Source organism: Eubalaena glacialis, chromosome 9 (genome assembly GCF_028564815.1).
Source record: "Eubalaena glacialis isolate mEubGla1 chromosome 9, mEubGla1.1.hap2.+ XY, whole genome shotgun sequence".
Classification (NCBI taxonomy): Eukaryota; Metazoa; Chordata; class Mammalia; order Artiodactyla; family Balaenidae; genus Eubalaena; species Eubalaena glacialis.
The window spans coordinates 67,897,065-67,911,844 of record NC_083724.1 but is presented as its reverse complement, the minus strand read 5'-3'; the positions used below and the strand labels follow the sequence as shown (position 1 = coordinate 67,911,844).

General features: G+C 35.6%; 1 protein-coding gene across 1 annotated transcript in view; it reads right to left on the bottom strand.

Annotated features, from left to right (window-relative positions):
- CNTLN (centlein) overlaps positions 1-14,780 on the bottom strand; it is a 337,062-nt gene that overhangs the window by 86,928 nt on the left and 235,354 nt on the right. The window contains exons 17-18 of the mRNA XM_061199082.1: positions 3,026-3,116; positions 2,723-2,946 (exon numbers count right to left, since the gene is read on the bottom strand). Coding sequence (XP_061055065.1) covers positions 2,723-2,946; positions 3,026-3,116 — 315 coding nt within the window. The remainder of the gene's footprint in view (positions 1-2,722; positions 2,947-3,025; positions 3,117-14,780) is intronic.

Here is a 14,780-nt window from a genome sequence, read left to right as displayed (position 1 = left end):
TTTTCAAAGTCTTTACACTAATAGTGATATATGCTACAACATGGATGAACTTTGAAAACATTATGCTAAGTGAAAGAAGCCAGACACAAAAGGCCATATATTGTCGATTCCATCTATATTAAATGTCTAGAATACGCAAATCCAAATAAACAGAATGTAGATTAGTGATTGCCTAGGGCTCAGAGAGATGGAGAAATAGAAGGATGATAAGCAAAGGGTTCAGGGTCTCTTTTTGACGTTATGAAAATGTTCTAAAATTGATTTTGGTGATGGTTGCACAACTTTGTCCATATTGTAACAACCACTGAATTAAATGATAGAATTGTCTGGTATGTGAATTATGTTTCATTAAAGTTACTGCCAAAAATAATAATAGTGGGTGATTTTACCCACTCTCAATAATTGAGACTTCATTTACCTCACTCTCAATAATTGACAGAACTGAACAGAAAATCAGCAACGACAGAAGAGTTGAACATCAGTTATTAACCAACTACACCTAAGAGATATATATAGAACACTCAACCCAACAACAGCAAAATGCAAATTCTTATCAAGTGCAAATGGAACAGTCTCCAAGATCTACTATATGTTAGGTCACAAAACAAGTCTTAATACATTTATAAAAACCAGATCATAGAAAGTAACTTCCAGTGTAAGTTTGGAACATGGGTCAAGATTCGGTATAAGTCCACTCTTGGAATAAAGGCCAAACACAGTTCCTATTAGTACAACTAGTATACCACTAATCTTTTATAAGTAAAACATTTCTAAGCATTGCTTGAATCAAAGCACTAGATATTGGAAGTAGGGAATTTATAATTTAAAATTATGTGTGATAGTGGTTTAAAAATTATTTTCTAGAATGATGGAAATATCACTTCTGTGTAAACAACAAATCATTCCTTATACACACAAATACCTTTAAGAATGGACACCTAAGCAGTCTCCCAAGGCAATATAAATAAAAGCAAAAATAAACAATAATATTGGGAACTAATCAAACTTACAAGCTTTTGCACAGCAAAGGAAACCATAAACAAAATGAAAAGACAACCTACCAACTGGGAGAAAATATTTGCAAATGGTGCGACCAACAGAAGCTTAATTTCCAAAATACACAAACAGTTCATACAATTCAATAACAACAACAACAAAGAAAAATCCAATCAAAAAAGGGCAGAAGACCTAAGTAGACATTTCTCCAAAGAAGACATACAGATGGCTAATAGGCACATGAAAAGATGCTCATCATTATTAATTATTAGAGAAATGTAAATCAAAACTGCAATGAGGTACCAACTCACACCAGTCAGAATGGCCATCATTAAAAATTTACAAATAACAAATGCTGGAGAGGGTGTGGAGAAAAGGGAATCCTCTTACACTGATGGTGGGAATGTATATTGTTGTAGCCACTATGGAAAATAGTATGGAGCTTCCTCTAAAAACTAAAAATAGAGTTGCCATATGATCCAGCAATCCCACTCCTGAGGATATACCCAGACAAAACTATAATTCAAAAAGATACATGCACCCCTATGTTCAGAGCAGCACTATTTACAATAGCCAAGACATGGAAACAACCTAAATGTCCATCGATAGATGAATGGATAAAGAAGATGTGGTATACACACACACACACACACACACACACACACACACACAATGGAATATTACTCAGCCATTAAAAAGAATGAAATAATGCCATTTGCAGCAACACAGTTGGACCTAGAGATTATCAAACTAAGAGAAGTCAGAAAGAGAAAGTCAAATACCATATGATATCACTTATATATGAAATCTAAAATACAACACAATGAACACATCTATGAAACAGAAGAGACTCAGAGACATAGAGAACTTGTGGCTGCCAAGGGGGAGGAGGGGTGGGGAAAGGAAGGATTGGGAGTTTGGGATTAGTAGATGCAAACTATTATATACAGGATGGATAAACAAGGTCCTGCTGTATAGCACAGGGATTACATTCAATACCTTGTGATAAAACCGTAACAGAAAAGAATATGAAAAAGAATATATATGTATAATTGAGTCACTTTGCTGTCAGCAGAAATTAACACAACATTGTAAATCGACTATACTTCAATACAAAATTTTAAAAAAGAATAGAGACTTAAGGAATAATCTTTTCTTTTTTATTTGCTTTAAGATTAAATTATGATAACCAGCAGTAAGGTATACTGTGTCTAAAAATTGTTACAGAAAACTCAACTCACCTGAGTAAAAATATATATAAGTTATAGGAACACATTAATATAGATATTTATATTAAAATCTTCACACTTTATACTAGTATTTGTAAAGAAGAGCTGGGGCAATTACTAGCTAATAATGTGATTTATAATGATAAATGGAAAGTTTTAGACATGGGCAAATGGGTGAGCTAAATGAATTTATGGAGCCTGCTTTTAAAATCTAAGATATAACAGAATAAATATCACATAAAAATGTTACGGTAAAGAAAAAAACTAAGTGGAAAAGGAATTCTAGTAAAGTACTTGTCAAAAGATTTGGAGTTCTCCTTAATAAGACCTTATTTAAGAAATCTAGATATTAAACATTACATCAGTTAGCAGTGTCTGGGAAATTTTTAAACTCATAGACATGTCTAACACAAATATGAACCAAACAACACATATAAAACAAAATATCCATTTTTATAATATAGTCTACTGTAATTTATTTGTAAAGTTCCCTTTACCTTTATTGTCTGTCTGCTTGTTTGAAACCGCTGATCAGACACTTGCTGCTGGTGAAGGAGCTTTTCATTGACTTCTTTATATTCTTTAATAGCCAGTTCTGCTGCTTTTTTGGAATTCAAAAGTACACTGTTCTGTTGTTGCAAGGATACTATACGTTCTCGTAATAAAATAATACTGCTACTTGACTTCTGGGCCGTTATATTTTTCCAATTTTCTCTGTTAACTATATAAAAATAATGTTAATAATTTTTTGAAAAATCTCATTAAATTAAAAATACTGTTAATTTCATATGTATTCTTACCTCTGGTAGGACCTGTCGTATGTGAACTCTTTTGAGTATTACTATTCTTCTTTTGAAAAGTTGGTTTTTTGGCATTCTTGTGAAAATAATTCTAAATTTGAAAGTTTCAAAAAAATTAGATTATTACTCAATAACAATTTCAAGTGAACCAACATAGTATACAATACTTCTTTACTTAAAAACATATTTGTGCAGAGTAAAAAAGAAGTCTGGACAATAAAATTCTATAATTGATGCCAAGAACTCATAAATGAACATAATATGTGCACTAACGACCTAGCAGGTAGAAGATAAAAATACAAAAATGAACCCAAAAGTAGTAGAAATTTAACCTATGAACAGTTTAAAAAGCTAGGAGCAAAAATAGTAAAAGTGACAAAAATAAAATAACTATATTTAATAACGTATTCTCTGGGAATCTAGTTCCTTTTCTCAAATACTGTTCTCCATTGTAGAATGAAAAATCCCTTCTGACAAATGAAGCTAAAATAATGTTGATGATAGTAAAGTAACTTTCCATGAATCTGTATCTTTTCCTCATGACATTCCAACGCACTGAGACTAAATAAAATGAAGCCACGTTGACTTTTGTTCCAAACCGTTTCACCAATCTATAAAAGCTTTCCCGAAACAAAAATTTAAATAGGAATATGTTTCAAAATATTATAAACCCTAATAATAAAATATGTGGTCTTGTTTAAGAATTTATTGCCCAGAAAACAGGAAAAATATCAATCTAGAAAACTATTTCTTTAAAAAAAGGAATTTTTTTCAAACAACCCAATTCAGGAACATATAAATAATTATAATAAAAATGGAAGGAAAAAATAAATTTGACCAAATGTTACTTTGACAACGAGCCATATATTTTATATCAACAGATACATAAACTATACTATATTATACATAAGGCATGGCCCTAAAGTAATAGAACTGATTTATTAACACAAATACCAGAAACTCCTATCTAAGATAGGGTTTTCCTTTAAACGAATTACTTTCCTTTAAACGAACTATGTTTCATTAAATATCTCATTTGAACTTGTCTTCAGAACCAGTATATAAGATATATTTTTAAATGTTTCATTCCTTTACTAAGATTCAGTTAATATTATGTGCTGGTCATGTATCTACCACTATAAAAAGATCCAAAATAGAACTATCAAATTACCAATATTAGTTACCAGACTTGATATCAAATTAACTGGACCTAAAATAAAAAAGAGGCTTCCATTTCCAGTATTATTGCTGATCAGAAATCCAGAAATATTCTTATAATTTGAAGGGAGCACACTTAAAGCATGTTTTAAACATGACAAAGTGTTAAGGGAAATTCTGAGGCCAAAAATAAAGTAAAGCAAGAATTCAGAGGGACTTCCCTGGAGGTCCAGTGGTTACGATTCCAGGCTTTCACTGCTGGGGGCCCAGGTTCAAACCCTGGTCAGGGAACTAAGATCCCGCAAGCTGTGCGGTGCAGCCAAAAAAAAAAAAAAAGAATCCAGAGAGACAAGTGACAAGCAAAGTGGCTAGCAAACTATAGGACAATTCATAATCCCTTGCGACCTTGAAATTCAATTTAAATACCAAAGCAGAATATAGGAGGAAAGGAAAGAAAGCCTAGGCCCCAGGTCCAGATGAGAAATTTGAAGTCACAAAGCTAGGGCACTGTATATAGCAATAGCCTGTATCTTTTTTATTGCTGAGTAGTATTCTATGGTATCGATGTATCATAGTTTGATTAACCATTCAGCTATTAAAGAAAATTTTGGTCGTTGCAGTTTTTAGCTATTAAAAATAAAGCTGTTATGACCATTCATGTACAAGTTTTTTAGGTAAACATAAATTTTCATTTCTATAAGTGTCCAAGAATGAGAGAGCTGGGTTGTATGGTAAGCATATAATTTTTTTTTTTTTAAAGAAACTGCCTACTGTTTCCCAGACTGCTATACCACTTTATATTCACACTAGCACTACATAAGAGATCCAGTTTCTCTGCATCCTTGTTAGCACTTGGTATTGTCGCTATTTTTTATTATAGGTGTTCTAACAGATGTGTATCTCATCAGGGTCTTAATCTGCGTTTCCCGAATGGTTAATGATGTTGAACATCTTTATGTGTGCGTATTTGCCATCCATTTATTCTTTTCAGTGAAATGTCTGTTCATGTCTTTTGCCTGTTTTCTACTTGGATTGTTTGATTTTCTACTGTTGGGCTTTAACAAAATCCTTATATATTCAAGATATCAGTTCTTTGTCAAATATATGATTTATAAATACTTCCTCCCAGTCTGTAGTATGTCTTTTTAATCCTCTTAATAGGGTCTTTCACAAAGCAAAAGTTCTTAATTTTTGAAGTTCTCAAATTTGATGTTTTCCTTTAGGGATGATGCTTTTGATAACATGTCTAAAAACTCTTCAGCAAGTCTTAAGTCCCAGAGATTTTCTCTTATGGTTCCTTCTGAAAGTATTATAATTTGTTTTATACTTATATCTGTGATCTATTTCAAGTTAATTTTTGCATAAGGTGTGAGGTTTAGGTATAGGTTTATTTTTTTGCCTAGGGATCTCCAATTGTTCCAGCACTATTTGTTGAAAAGACTATCCTTCCTCTATTGAACTGCTTTTGCACCCTTTTCAAAAATCAGTTGTTTTCCATACTTGTGGAGCCACTTCTAGGTTCTATATTCCATTATGTAAGTATTAAAGCTTTCTTCCCCTCTTGGTGGGTGTTTGGTGTCACCAGTCTTGACATCAAATTGAGTGGTGGGGAATGATAACATCCTCTGTGGTGCAGACACAGAATAGTTACCTTATTTTTTGGTTAAATTTCCCATTTGGTTCTTTTTTATATATTCTATTTCTTTGATGAGAATTTCTATTTCATTCTTGAGATGTTCTATTTTTTCATTTGTTTCAAGCCTGTCTGTAAATGCTTGTTGAAGCATTTTTAATGACAGCTACTTTAAAGTGCTGTCATGTAATTTGATTGTCTATGTCATCTTGCTGTTACCTTCTGTTGTTGCCTTTTTTTCATTCAAGTTGAGGTGTTCCTGGTTGCTAGGTATAATGAGTGATTTTCAGTTATATCCTGGACATTTTGGGTATTATGTTTCAAAACCCCATATCTTATTTAAATCTTTTGTTTTAGCAGGCTTCCTCTGATGCCACACTCATGGGGCAAGGAAGACCACCTCATTACTGCCAGTTGGGGATAGAAGTCCAGTCTCTGCTGACACCCTGGTTGGGGAGGGGAACCTCATTACTCTTGGTGGGAGTGAAAGTTCAGGCTCCCCACAGACCTCTGCTAATACCACCCTGCTTGGAAAATGGAGCAGGACTTTGTTTCTGCTCCTAACTTGGACTCTCTTGACACAGTGGGGAAGGCGTGGGAGGCTTTATAGATATGGGAGGTTATGAAAGTCCGAATTTCTGCACTTCACCTCTGAAATCTAGAGGAACCCTGCTAGGAAACGAAAGGGGCATCTCTTTATTGCTGGATAGAGGTAGATGTCCAGCTCCCCATGTGGTCTCTAATGACATAAATGGAGGGAGTCATTACCATTGGTCCCTCGCTGGTCCCTGTTAGAAGGAGGAGGGATGCCTTCTTATAGCCAGGTGAGAGTGAAAGTGTAGGTTCCCCACTAGGTCTTTACTGGTGGGGGTAGAGGTAGGGTTGCAATTTTTTCTGTGGTGTTCAGCTAGAGTAGGACAGTTATTGTGTAAAAGTTTTCTGTCTTACTGGGTTGTCCATTTCCTGGTCCTTTGACTAGAGAGAACAGGGCTTTACAGGGGGCTTTTATCATCTAACCAATTGGCCTTTCCAAGTTGCAGGTTTCTTCAGCACCCAGGCCAGGATATGTCAGGCAAAATGAAAACCCAGAGAACTCACCAACCATGTTCTTCTTCCAGTTCTGAGATACCTACCCAGTGTGTCTTCTCTCTACCTTTCAGAGTCTTCTCATAGTTTTATTATTAAATTTATATTTATACAGTCCCTATCAAAATCCCAAAGGACTGTTTGTGAGAAGCTGATTCTAAAGAGCCAAGGACCAAGAATACTGAAGAGACTCTTGAAAGAAAACAAGGTGGGGGACTTGCTCTATCATCAATCAAGAGTATTATACAATAACAGTAATGAGACAGTATGGTATAGATAAATATACTGATGGAACAGAAGAAAAAGTCTAGAGACATACCCGCATGTATATGCATGTGTGATTTACAGTAAAGTTGGTGCTGTTGAACACAGTGGGGCAAAGTGTAAAACTTAATCTCTATCATTCATCACATGCAAAAATCAATGCCAGACAGACATAAAAATCAAAACAGTAAATCAGTTAATATAGAAAAAGATAACAAGTAAGGTAGTATAAAAATATCTAAGTTGAAGTAGGTAAAAAATAATTACAGAGAACATAAAAAGTGTTATTCATACAGGAAGAAAAATTGTTAAATTTGACCACATTAGAATTATGATGTTCTATTCCCCAAAAGATTCCACTAAAAAGGGTGAAGAGGCATAGCATGGAGAAGGGCAAGATATCTACAGTGTATATAATCAACATAAGGCTCATATGTAGCATATGTAAGAACTCCTACAGATGAATAAGAAAAAGACAGACAACTCATTTGTAAAATGGGCAGAGACTTGAGGAAGCAATTCACTGAAGAATTCCAAATGGTCAATAATTGTAAGAAAGTAGTATTCAACACTTTATTAGTAATCACACAATGTAAATTAAACCCACAATGATATACCTCAACATACAAACAAAAGTGGCTGAGATAAGAAGGACTAACATAACAAATGTTGATGAGAAGCAGTAAAAATGTTTACAGCCTGTTGGTGGGTACAACACTTTGGAAAATAGCAGTATCACCGAAAATCTTAGAAACACATAGTCTATGGTGCAGTAATTCTACCCTGTAGGAATTTCATTACAGACGCGTCCATACCAGTACAGTGGAAGACATTTACAAGAATATTCATTGCAACATTATTTGCAAGAAATCCAAACTGAAGCAACCCAAAATTCAGCAGTAGAATGGATAAATAAATTGTGATATATTCAGACAATGAAATACTATATACAACAATAAAAATGAATGAACTCCACGTAACACTGAATAAAGTAAGGCCAGGGGGCTTCCCTGGTGGTGCAGTGGTTGAGAATCTGCCTGCCAATGCAGGGGACACGGGTTCGAGCCCTGGTCTAGGAAGATCCCACATGCCGCGGAGCAACTGGGCCCGTGAGCCACAACTACTGAGCCTGCGGGTCTGGAGCCTGTGCTCCGCAACAAGAGAGGCCGTGATAGTGAGAGGCCCGCGCACCACGATGAAGAGTGGCCCCCGCTCGCTGCAACTAGAGAAAGCCCTCGCACAGAAACGAAGACCCAACACAGCCAAAAATAAATAAATAAATAAATAAATTTATTTAAAAAAAAAAAAGGCCAGAAACAAAAGAAGACATACCTTATAGATTCCATAAAGTTCAAAAACAGGCAAAATTAACCATAATATTAGAAGAAATAAAATTATAAAGAAAAGAAGGGGAGTGATTAAAGGTAAGATAATGGCTACCTTAGGAGTGAGTGAGAAGTTCTACTATTTGCCAAACCCAATTGGTACAATTTGATCAACTGTTACTTTCTGACTGCCAACAATGTACACAGATCTACTCAAAGTAGTCTACACTAACACTCTCTTGTTTTATGAACAGAATTATGAGTTCCTTTTATTTATAAACTCATTAAGCTGCACATAATCGACTGCAACTAAACAAAATTCCCAATGATATAATGTATAACAAAATAGTTTTCTGTAAAATCTATTTATCAACCAACCACTCAATCAGCAGGTACTTAGAATATAATTCTTCATCTGAACTTTATTATGGTAGTAACTAAAATAAACTTTTGTCATCCTTGAACTTTTTCCTCTAAAGTTCTGGCCAGATCTCAAATAATAAACACTTTGGATTAGGTTTTTAAAGAACCTTATACGTTACTTCAACAGTAATCTGTTTTTTTTTTTAAACAAAAGAAAATAATCTTTTTTCAGTTTTTCACTGATTTACGTTGAATAGATAAAACTTTTGATGACATGATGTATCAATGATAAGAATTATTGAATAAGTTGTTTTGGAACGTCAATATTTTAAGATTTAAAATATATTGGGGGGGGTGCTTCAAGATGGTGGAGGAGTAAGACGTGGAGGAGATCACCTTCCTTCCCACAAATACATCAGAAATACATCTACATGTGGAACAACTCCTACAGAACACCTACTGAAAAATGGCAGAAGACCTCAGGCTTCCGAAAAGGCAAAAAACTCCCCACGTACCTGGCCGTGTGACTGACAGGGTCTTGGTGCTCCGGCCGGGTGTCAGGCCTGAGCCTCTGATGTGGGAGTGCCGAGTTCAGGACATTGGTCCACCAGAGACCTCCCGGCCCCGTGTAATATCAGTCAGTGAGAGCTCTCCCGGAGACCTCCATCTCAACGCTAAGACCCACCTCCTCGCAACGACCAGCAAGCTCCAGTGCTGGACACCCCATGCCAAACAACTAGCAAGACAGGAACACAACCCCACCCATTAGCAGAGAGGCTGCCTAAAATCATACTATGTTCACAGACACCCCAAAAAACACCACCGGACATGGTGCTGCCCACCAGAAAGAAAAGATCCAGCCTCATCCATCAGAACACAGGCACCAGTCCCCTCCAACAGGAAGCCTACACAACCCACTGAACCAAACTTAGCCACTGGGGGCAGACACCAAAAACAACGGGAACTATGAACCTGCAGCCTGTGAAAAGGAGACCCCAAACACAGTATGTTATGCAAAATGAGAAGACAGAGAAATACACAGAAGATGAAGGAGCAAGATAAAAACTCACTAGACCAAACAAATGAAGAGGAAATAGGCAGTGTACCTGAAAAAGAATTCAGAGTAATGATAGTAAAGATGATCCAAGATCTTGGAAATAGAATGCAGAAAATGCAAGAAACATTTAACAAGGACCTAGAAGAACGAAAGAGCAAACAAACAATGATGAACAATACAATAAATAAAATTAAAAATTCTCTAGAAGGAATGAAGAGCAGAATAACTGAGGTAGAAAAACGGATAAGGGACCTGGAAGATAAAATACTGGAAATAACTACCGCAGAGTAGAATACAGAAGAAAGAACCAAAAGAATTGAGGACAGACTCAGAGACATCTGGGACAACATTAAATGCACCAACATTCGAATTATAGGGCTCCCAGAAGAAGAGAAAAAGAAAGGGACTGAGAAAATATTTGAAGAGATTATAGTTGAAAACTTCCCTCATATGGGAAAGGAAATAGTCAATCAAGTCTAGGAAGCGCAGAGAGTCCCATACAGGATAAATACAAGGAGAAACACACCAAGACACAAATTAATCAAACAATCAAAAATTAAATACAAACAAAAAATACTGAAAGCAACAAGGGAAAAGCAACAAATAACATACAAGGGAATCCCCGTACGGTTAACAGCTGACCTTTCAGCAGAAACTCTGCAAGCCAGAAGGGAGTGGCAGGACATATTTGAAGTGATGAAAGGGAAAAACCTACAACCAAGATTACTCTACCCAGCAAGGATCTCATTCAGATTTGACGGAGAAATTAAAAGCTTTACAGACAAGCAAAAGTTAAGAAAATTCAGTACCACCAAACCAGCTTTACAACAAATGCTAAAGGAACTTCTCTAGGCAGGAAACACAAGAGAAGGAAAAGACCCACAACTACAAACATAAAACAATTAAGAAAATGGTAGTAGGAACACACATATCGATAATTACCTTAAATGTAAATGGATTAAATGCTCCAACCAAAACACACAGACTGGCTGAATGGATACAAAAATAAGGCCCATATATATGCTGTCTACAAGAGACCACTGCAAACCTAGGGACATGTACAGACTGAAAGTGAGGGCATGGAAAAAGATATTACATGCAAATGGAAATCAAAAGAAAGTTGGAATAGCAATTCTCATATCAGACCAAAGAGACTTTTAAATAAAGACTATTACAAGAGACAAAGAAGGACACTACAGAATGATCGAGGTATCAACCCAAGAAGAAGATATAACAACTGTAAATATTTACGCACTCAACATAGGAGCACCTCAATACATAAGGCAAATGCTAACAGCCATAAAAGGGGAAATCAACAGTAACACAATCACAGTAGGGGACTTTAACACCCCGCTTTCACCAATGGACAGATCATCCAAAATGAAATTAAATAAGGAAACACAAGCTTTAAATGACACATTAAACAAGATGGACTTAATTGATATTTATAGGACATTCCATCTAAAACAACAGAATACATTTTCTTCTCAAGTGCTCATGGAACATTCTCCAGGATAGATCATCTCTTGGGACACAAATCAAGTCTTGGTAAATTTAAGAAAATTGAAATCATATCAAGTATCTTTTCTGACCACAACGTTATGAGACTAGATATCAATTACAGGAAAAACACTCTAAAAAATACCAAAAAATAACCAAATGGCGGCTAAACAATATGCTACTAAATAACCAAGAGATCACTGAAGATATCAAAGAGAAAATCAAAAAATACCTAGAAACAAATGACAATGAAAACATGATGACCCAAAACCTATGGGATGCAGCAAAAGCAGTTATAAGAGGGAAGTTTATTGCAATACAATCCTACCTCAAGAAACAAAAAAACTCTCAAATAAACAACCTAACCTTACACCTAAAGCAATTAGAGAAAGAAGAACAAAAAAACCCCCAAAGTTAGCAGAAGGAAAGAAATCATAAAGATCAGAGCAGAAGTAAATGGAAAAGAAATGAAGGAAACAACAGCAAAGATCAATAAAACTAAAAGCTGGTTCTTTGAAAAGATAAACAAAATTGATAAACCCTTAGCCAGACACATCAAGAAAAAAAGGGAGAAGACTCAAATCAATAGAATTAGAAATGAAAAAGGAGAAGTAAAAACTGACACTGCAGAAATACAAAGGATCATGAGAGATTACTACAAGCAACTCTATGCCAATAAAATGGACAACCTGGAAGAAATGGACAATTCATAGAAAAGCCCAACCTTCTGAGACCGAACCAGGAAGAAACAGAAAATATAAACAGACCAATCACAAGCGCTGAAATTGAAACTGTGATTTAAAACGTACCAACAAACAAAAGCCCAGGACCAGATGGCTTCACAGGCGAATTCTATCAAACATTTAGGGAAGAGCTAACACCTATCCTTCTCAAACTCTTCCAAAATATAGCAGAGGGAGGAACACTCCCAAACTCATTCTATGAGGCCACCATCACCCTGATACCAAAGCCAGACAAAGATGTAACAAAAAGAGAAAACTACAGACCAATATCACTGATGAACATACATGCAAAAATCCTCAACAAAATACTAGCACACAGAATCCAAGAGCATATAAAAAGGATCACAAACCATGATCAAGTGGGGTTTAGCCCAGGAACGCAAGGATTCTTCAATATTTATTGAAGAATCAATCAATGCGATACACCATAGTAACAAATTGAAGGATAAAAACCATATGATAATCTCATTAGATGCAGAAAAAGCCTTCGACAAAATTCTACAACCAATTACGATAAAAACTCTCCAGAAAGTAGGCATAGAGGGAACTTAACTCAACATAATAAAGGCCATATATGAAAAACCCACAGCAAACATCGTTCTCAATGGTGAAAAACTGAAACCATTTCCTCTAAGATCAGGAACAAGACAAGGTTGCCCACTCTTACCACTGTTATTCAACATAGTTTTGGAAGTTTCAGCCACAGCAATCAGAGAAGAAAAAGAAATAAAAGGAATCTAAATCGGAAAAGAAGAAGTAAAACTGTCACTGTTTGCTAATGACATGATACTATACATAGAAAATCCTAAAGATGCCACCAGAAAACTACTAGAGCTAATCAATGAATTTGGTAAAGTATCAGGATACAAAATTAATGCACAGAAATCTTTTGCATTCCTATACACTAGTGATGAAAAATCTGAAAGAGAAATTAAGGAAACACTCCCATTGACCATTGCAACAAAAAGAATAAAATACCTAGGAATAAACCTACCTAAGGAGACAAAAGACCTGTATGCAGAAAACTATAAGACACTGATCAAAGAAATTAAAGATGATACAAACAGATGGAGAGATATACCACATTCTTGTACTGAAAGAATCAACATTGTGAAAATGACTATACGACCCAAAGCAAACTACAGCTTCAATGCAATCCCCATCAAACTACCCATGGCATTTTTCACAGAACTAGAACAAAAAATTTTACAATTTGTATGGAAACACAGAAGACCCCGAATAGCCAAAGCAATTTAGAGAAAGAAAAACAGAGCTGGATGAATCAGGCTCCCTGACTTCAGACTATACTACAAAGCTACAATAATCAAGACAATATGGTACTGGCACAAAAACAGAAATATAGATCAATGGAACAGGATAGAAAGTCCAGAGATAAACCAACGCACATATGGTCACCTTATCTTTAATAAAGAGGCTAGAATATACAATGGAGAAAAGACAGCCTCTTCAATAAGTGGTGCTGGGAAAAATGGACAGATACATGTAAAAGAATGAAATTAAAACACACCCTAACACCATATACAAAAATAAACTCAAAATGGATTAAAGACTTAAATGTAAGGCCAGACACTATAAAACTCTTAGAGGAAAACATAGGCAGAACACTCTATGACATAAATCACAGCAGGATCCTTTTTGACCCACCTCCTAGAGAAATGGAAATGAAAACAAAAATAAACAAATAGGACCTAATGAAGCTTAAAAGCTTTTGCATAGCAAAGGAAACCTTCAACAAGACGAAAAGACAACCCTCAGAACGGGAGAAAATATTTGCAAATGAAGCAACTGACAAAGGATTAATCTCCAAAATTTACAAGTAGCTCATGCAGCTCAATATCAAAACAACAAACAACCCAATCCAAAAATGGGCAAAAGACCTAAATAGACATTTCTCCAAAGAAGATATACAGATTGCCAACAAACACATAAAAGGATGTTCAACATCACTAATCATTAGAGAAATGCAAATTCAAACTACAATGAGGTATCACCTCACACCGGTCAGAACGGCCATCATCAAAAAATCTACAAACAATAAATGCTGGAGAGGGTGTGGAGAAAAGGGAACCCTTCTGCACTGTTGCTGGGAATGTAAATTGATACAGCCACTATGGAGAAACAGTATGGAGGTTCCTTAAAAAACTAAAAATAGAACTACCATACGACCCAGCAACCCCACTACTGGGCATATACCCTGAGAAAACCATAATTCAAAAAGAGACATGTACCACAATGTTCAATGCAGCACTATTTACAATAGCCAGGACATGGAAGCAACCTAAGTGTCCATCGACAGATGAATGGATAAAGAAGATATGGCACATATATATAGTGGAATATTACTCAGCCAAAGAAAGAAATGAAATTGAGTTATTTGTAGTGAGGTGGATGGACCCAGAGTCTGTCATACAGAGTGAAGTAAGTTAGAAAGAGAAAAACAAATACCATATGGTAACACATATATATGGAATCTCAAGAAAAAAAAAAAAAGGTTCTGATGAACATAGGGGCAGGACAGGAATAAAGACGCAGACGTAGAGAATGGACTTGAGGACACTGGGAGGAGGAACTGTAAGATGGGATGAAGTGAGAGAGTTGCATTGAC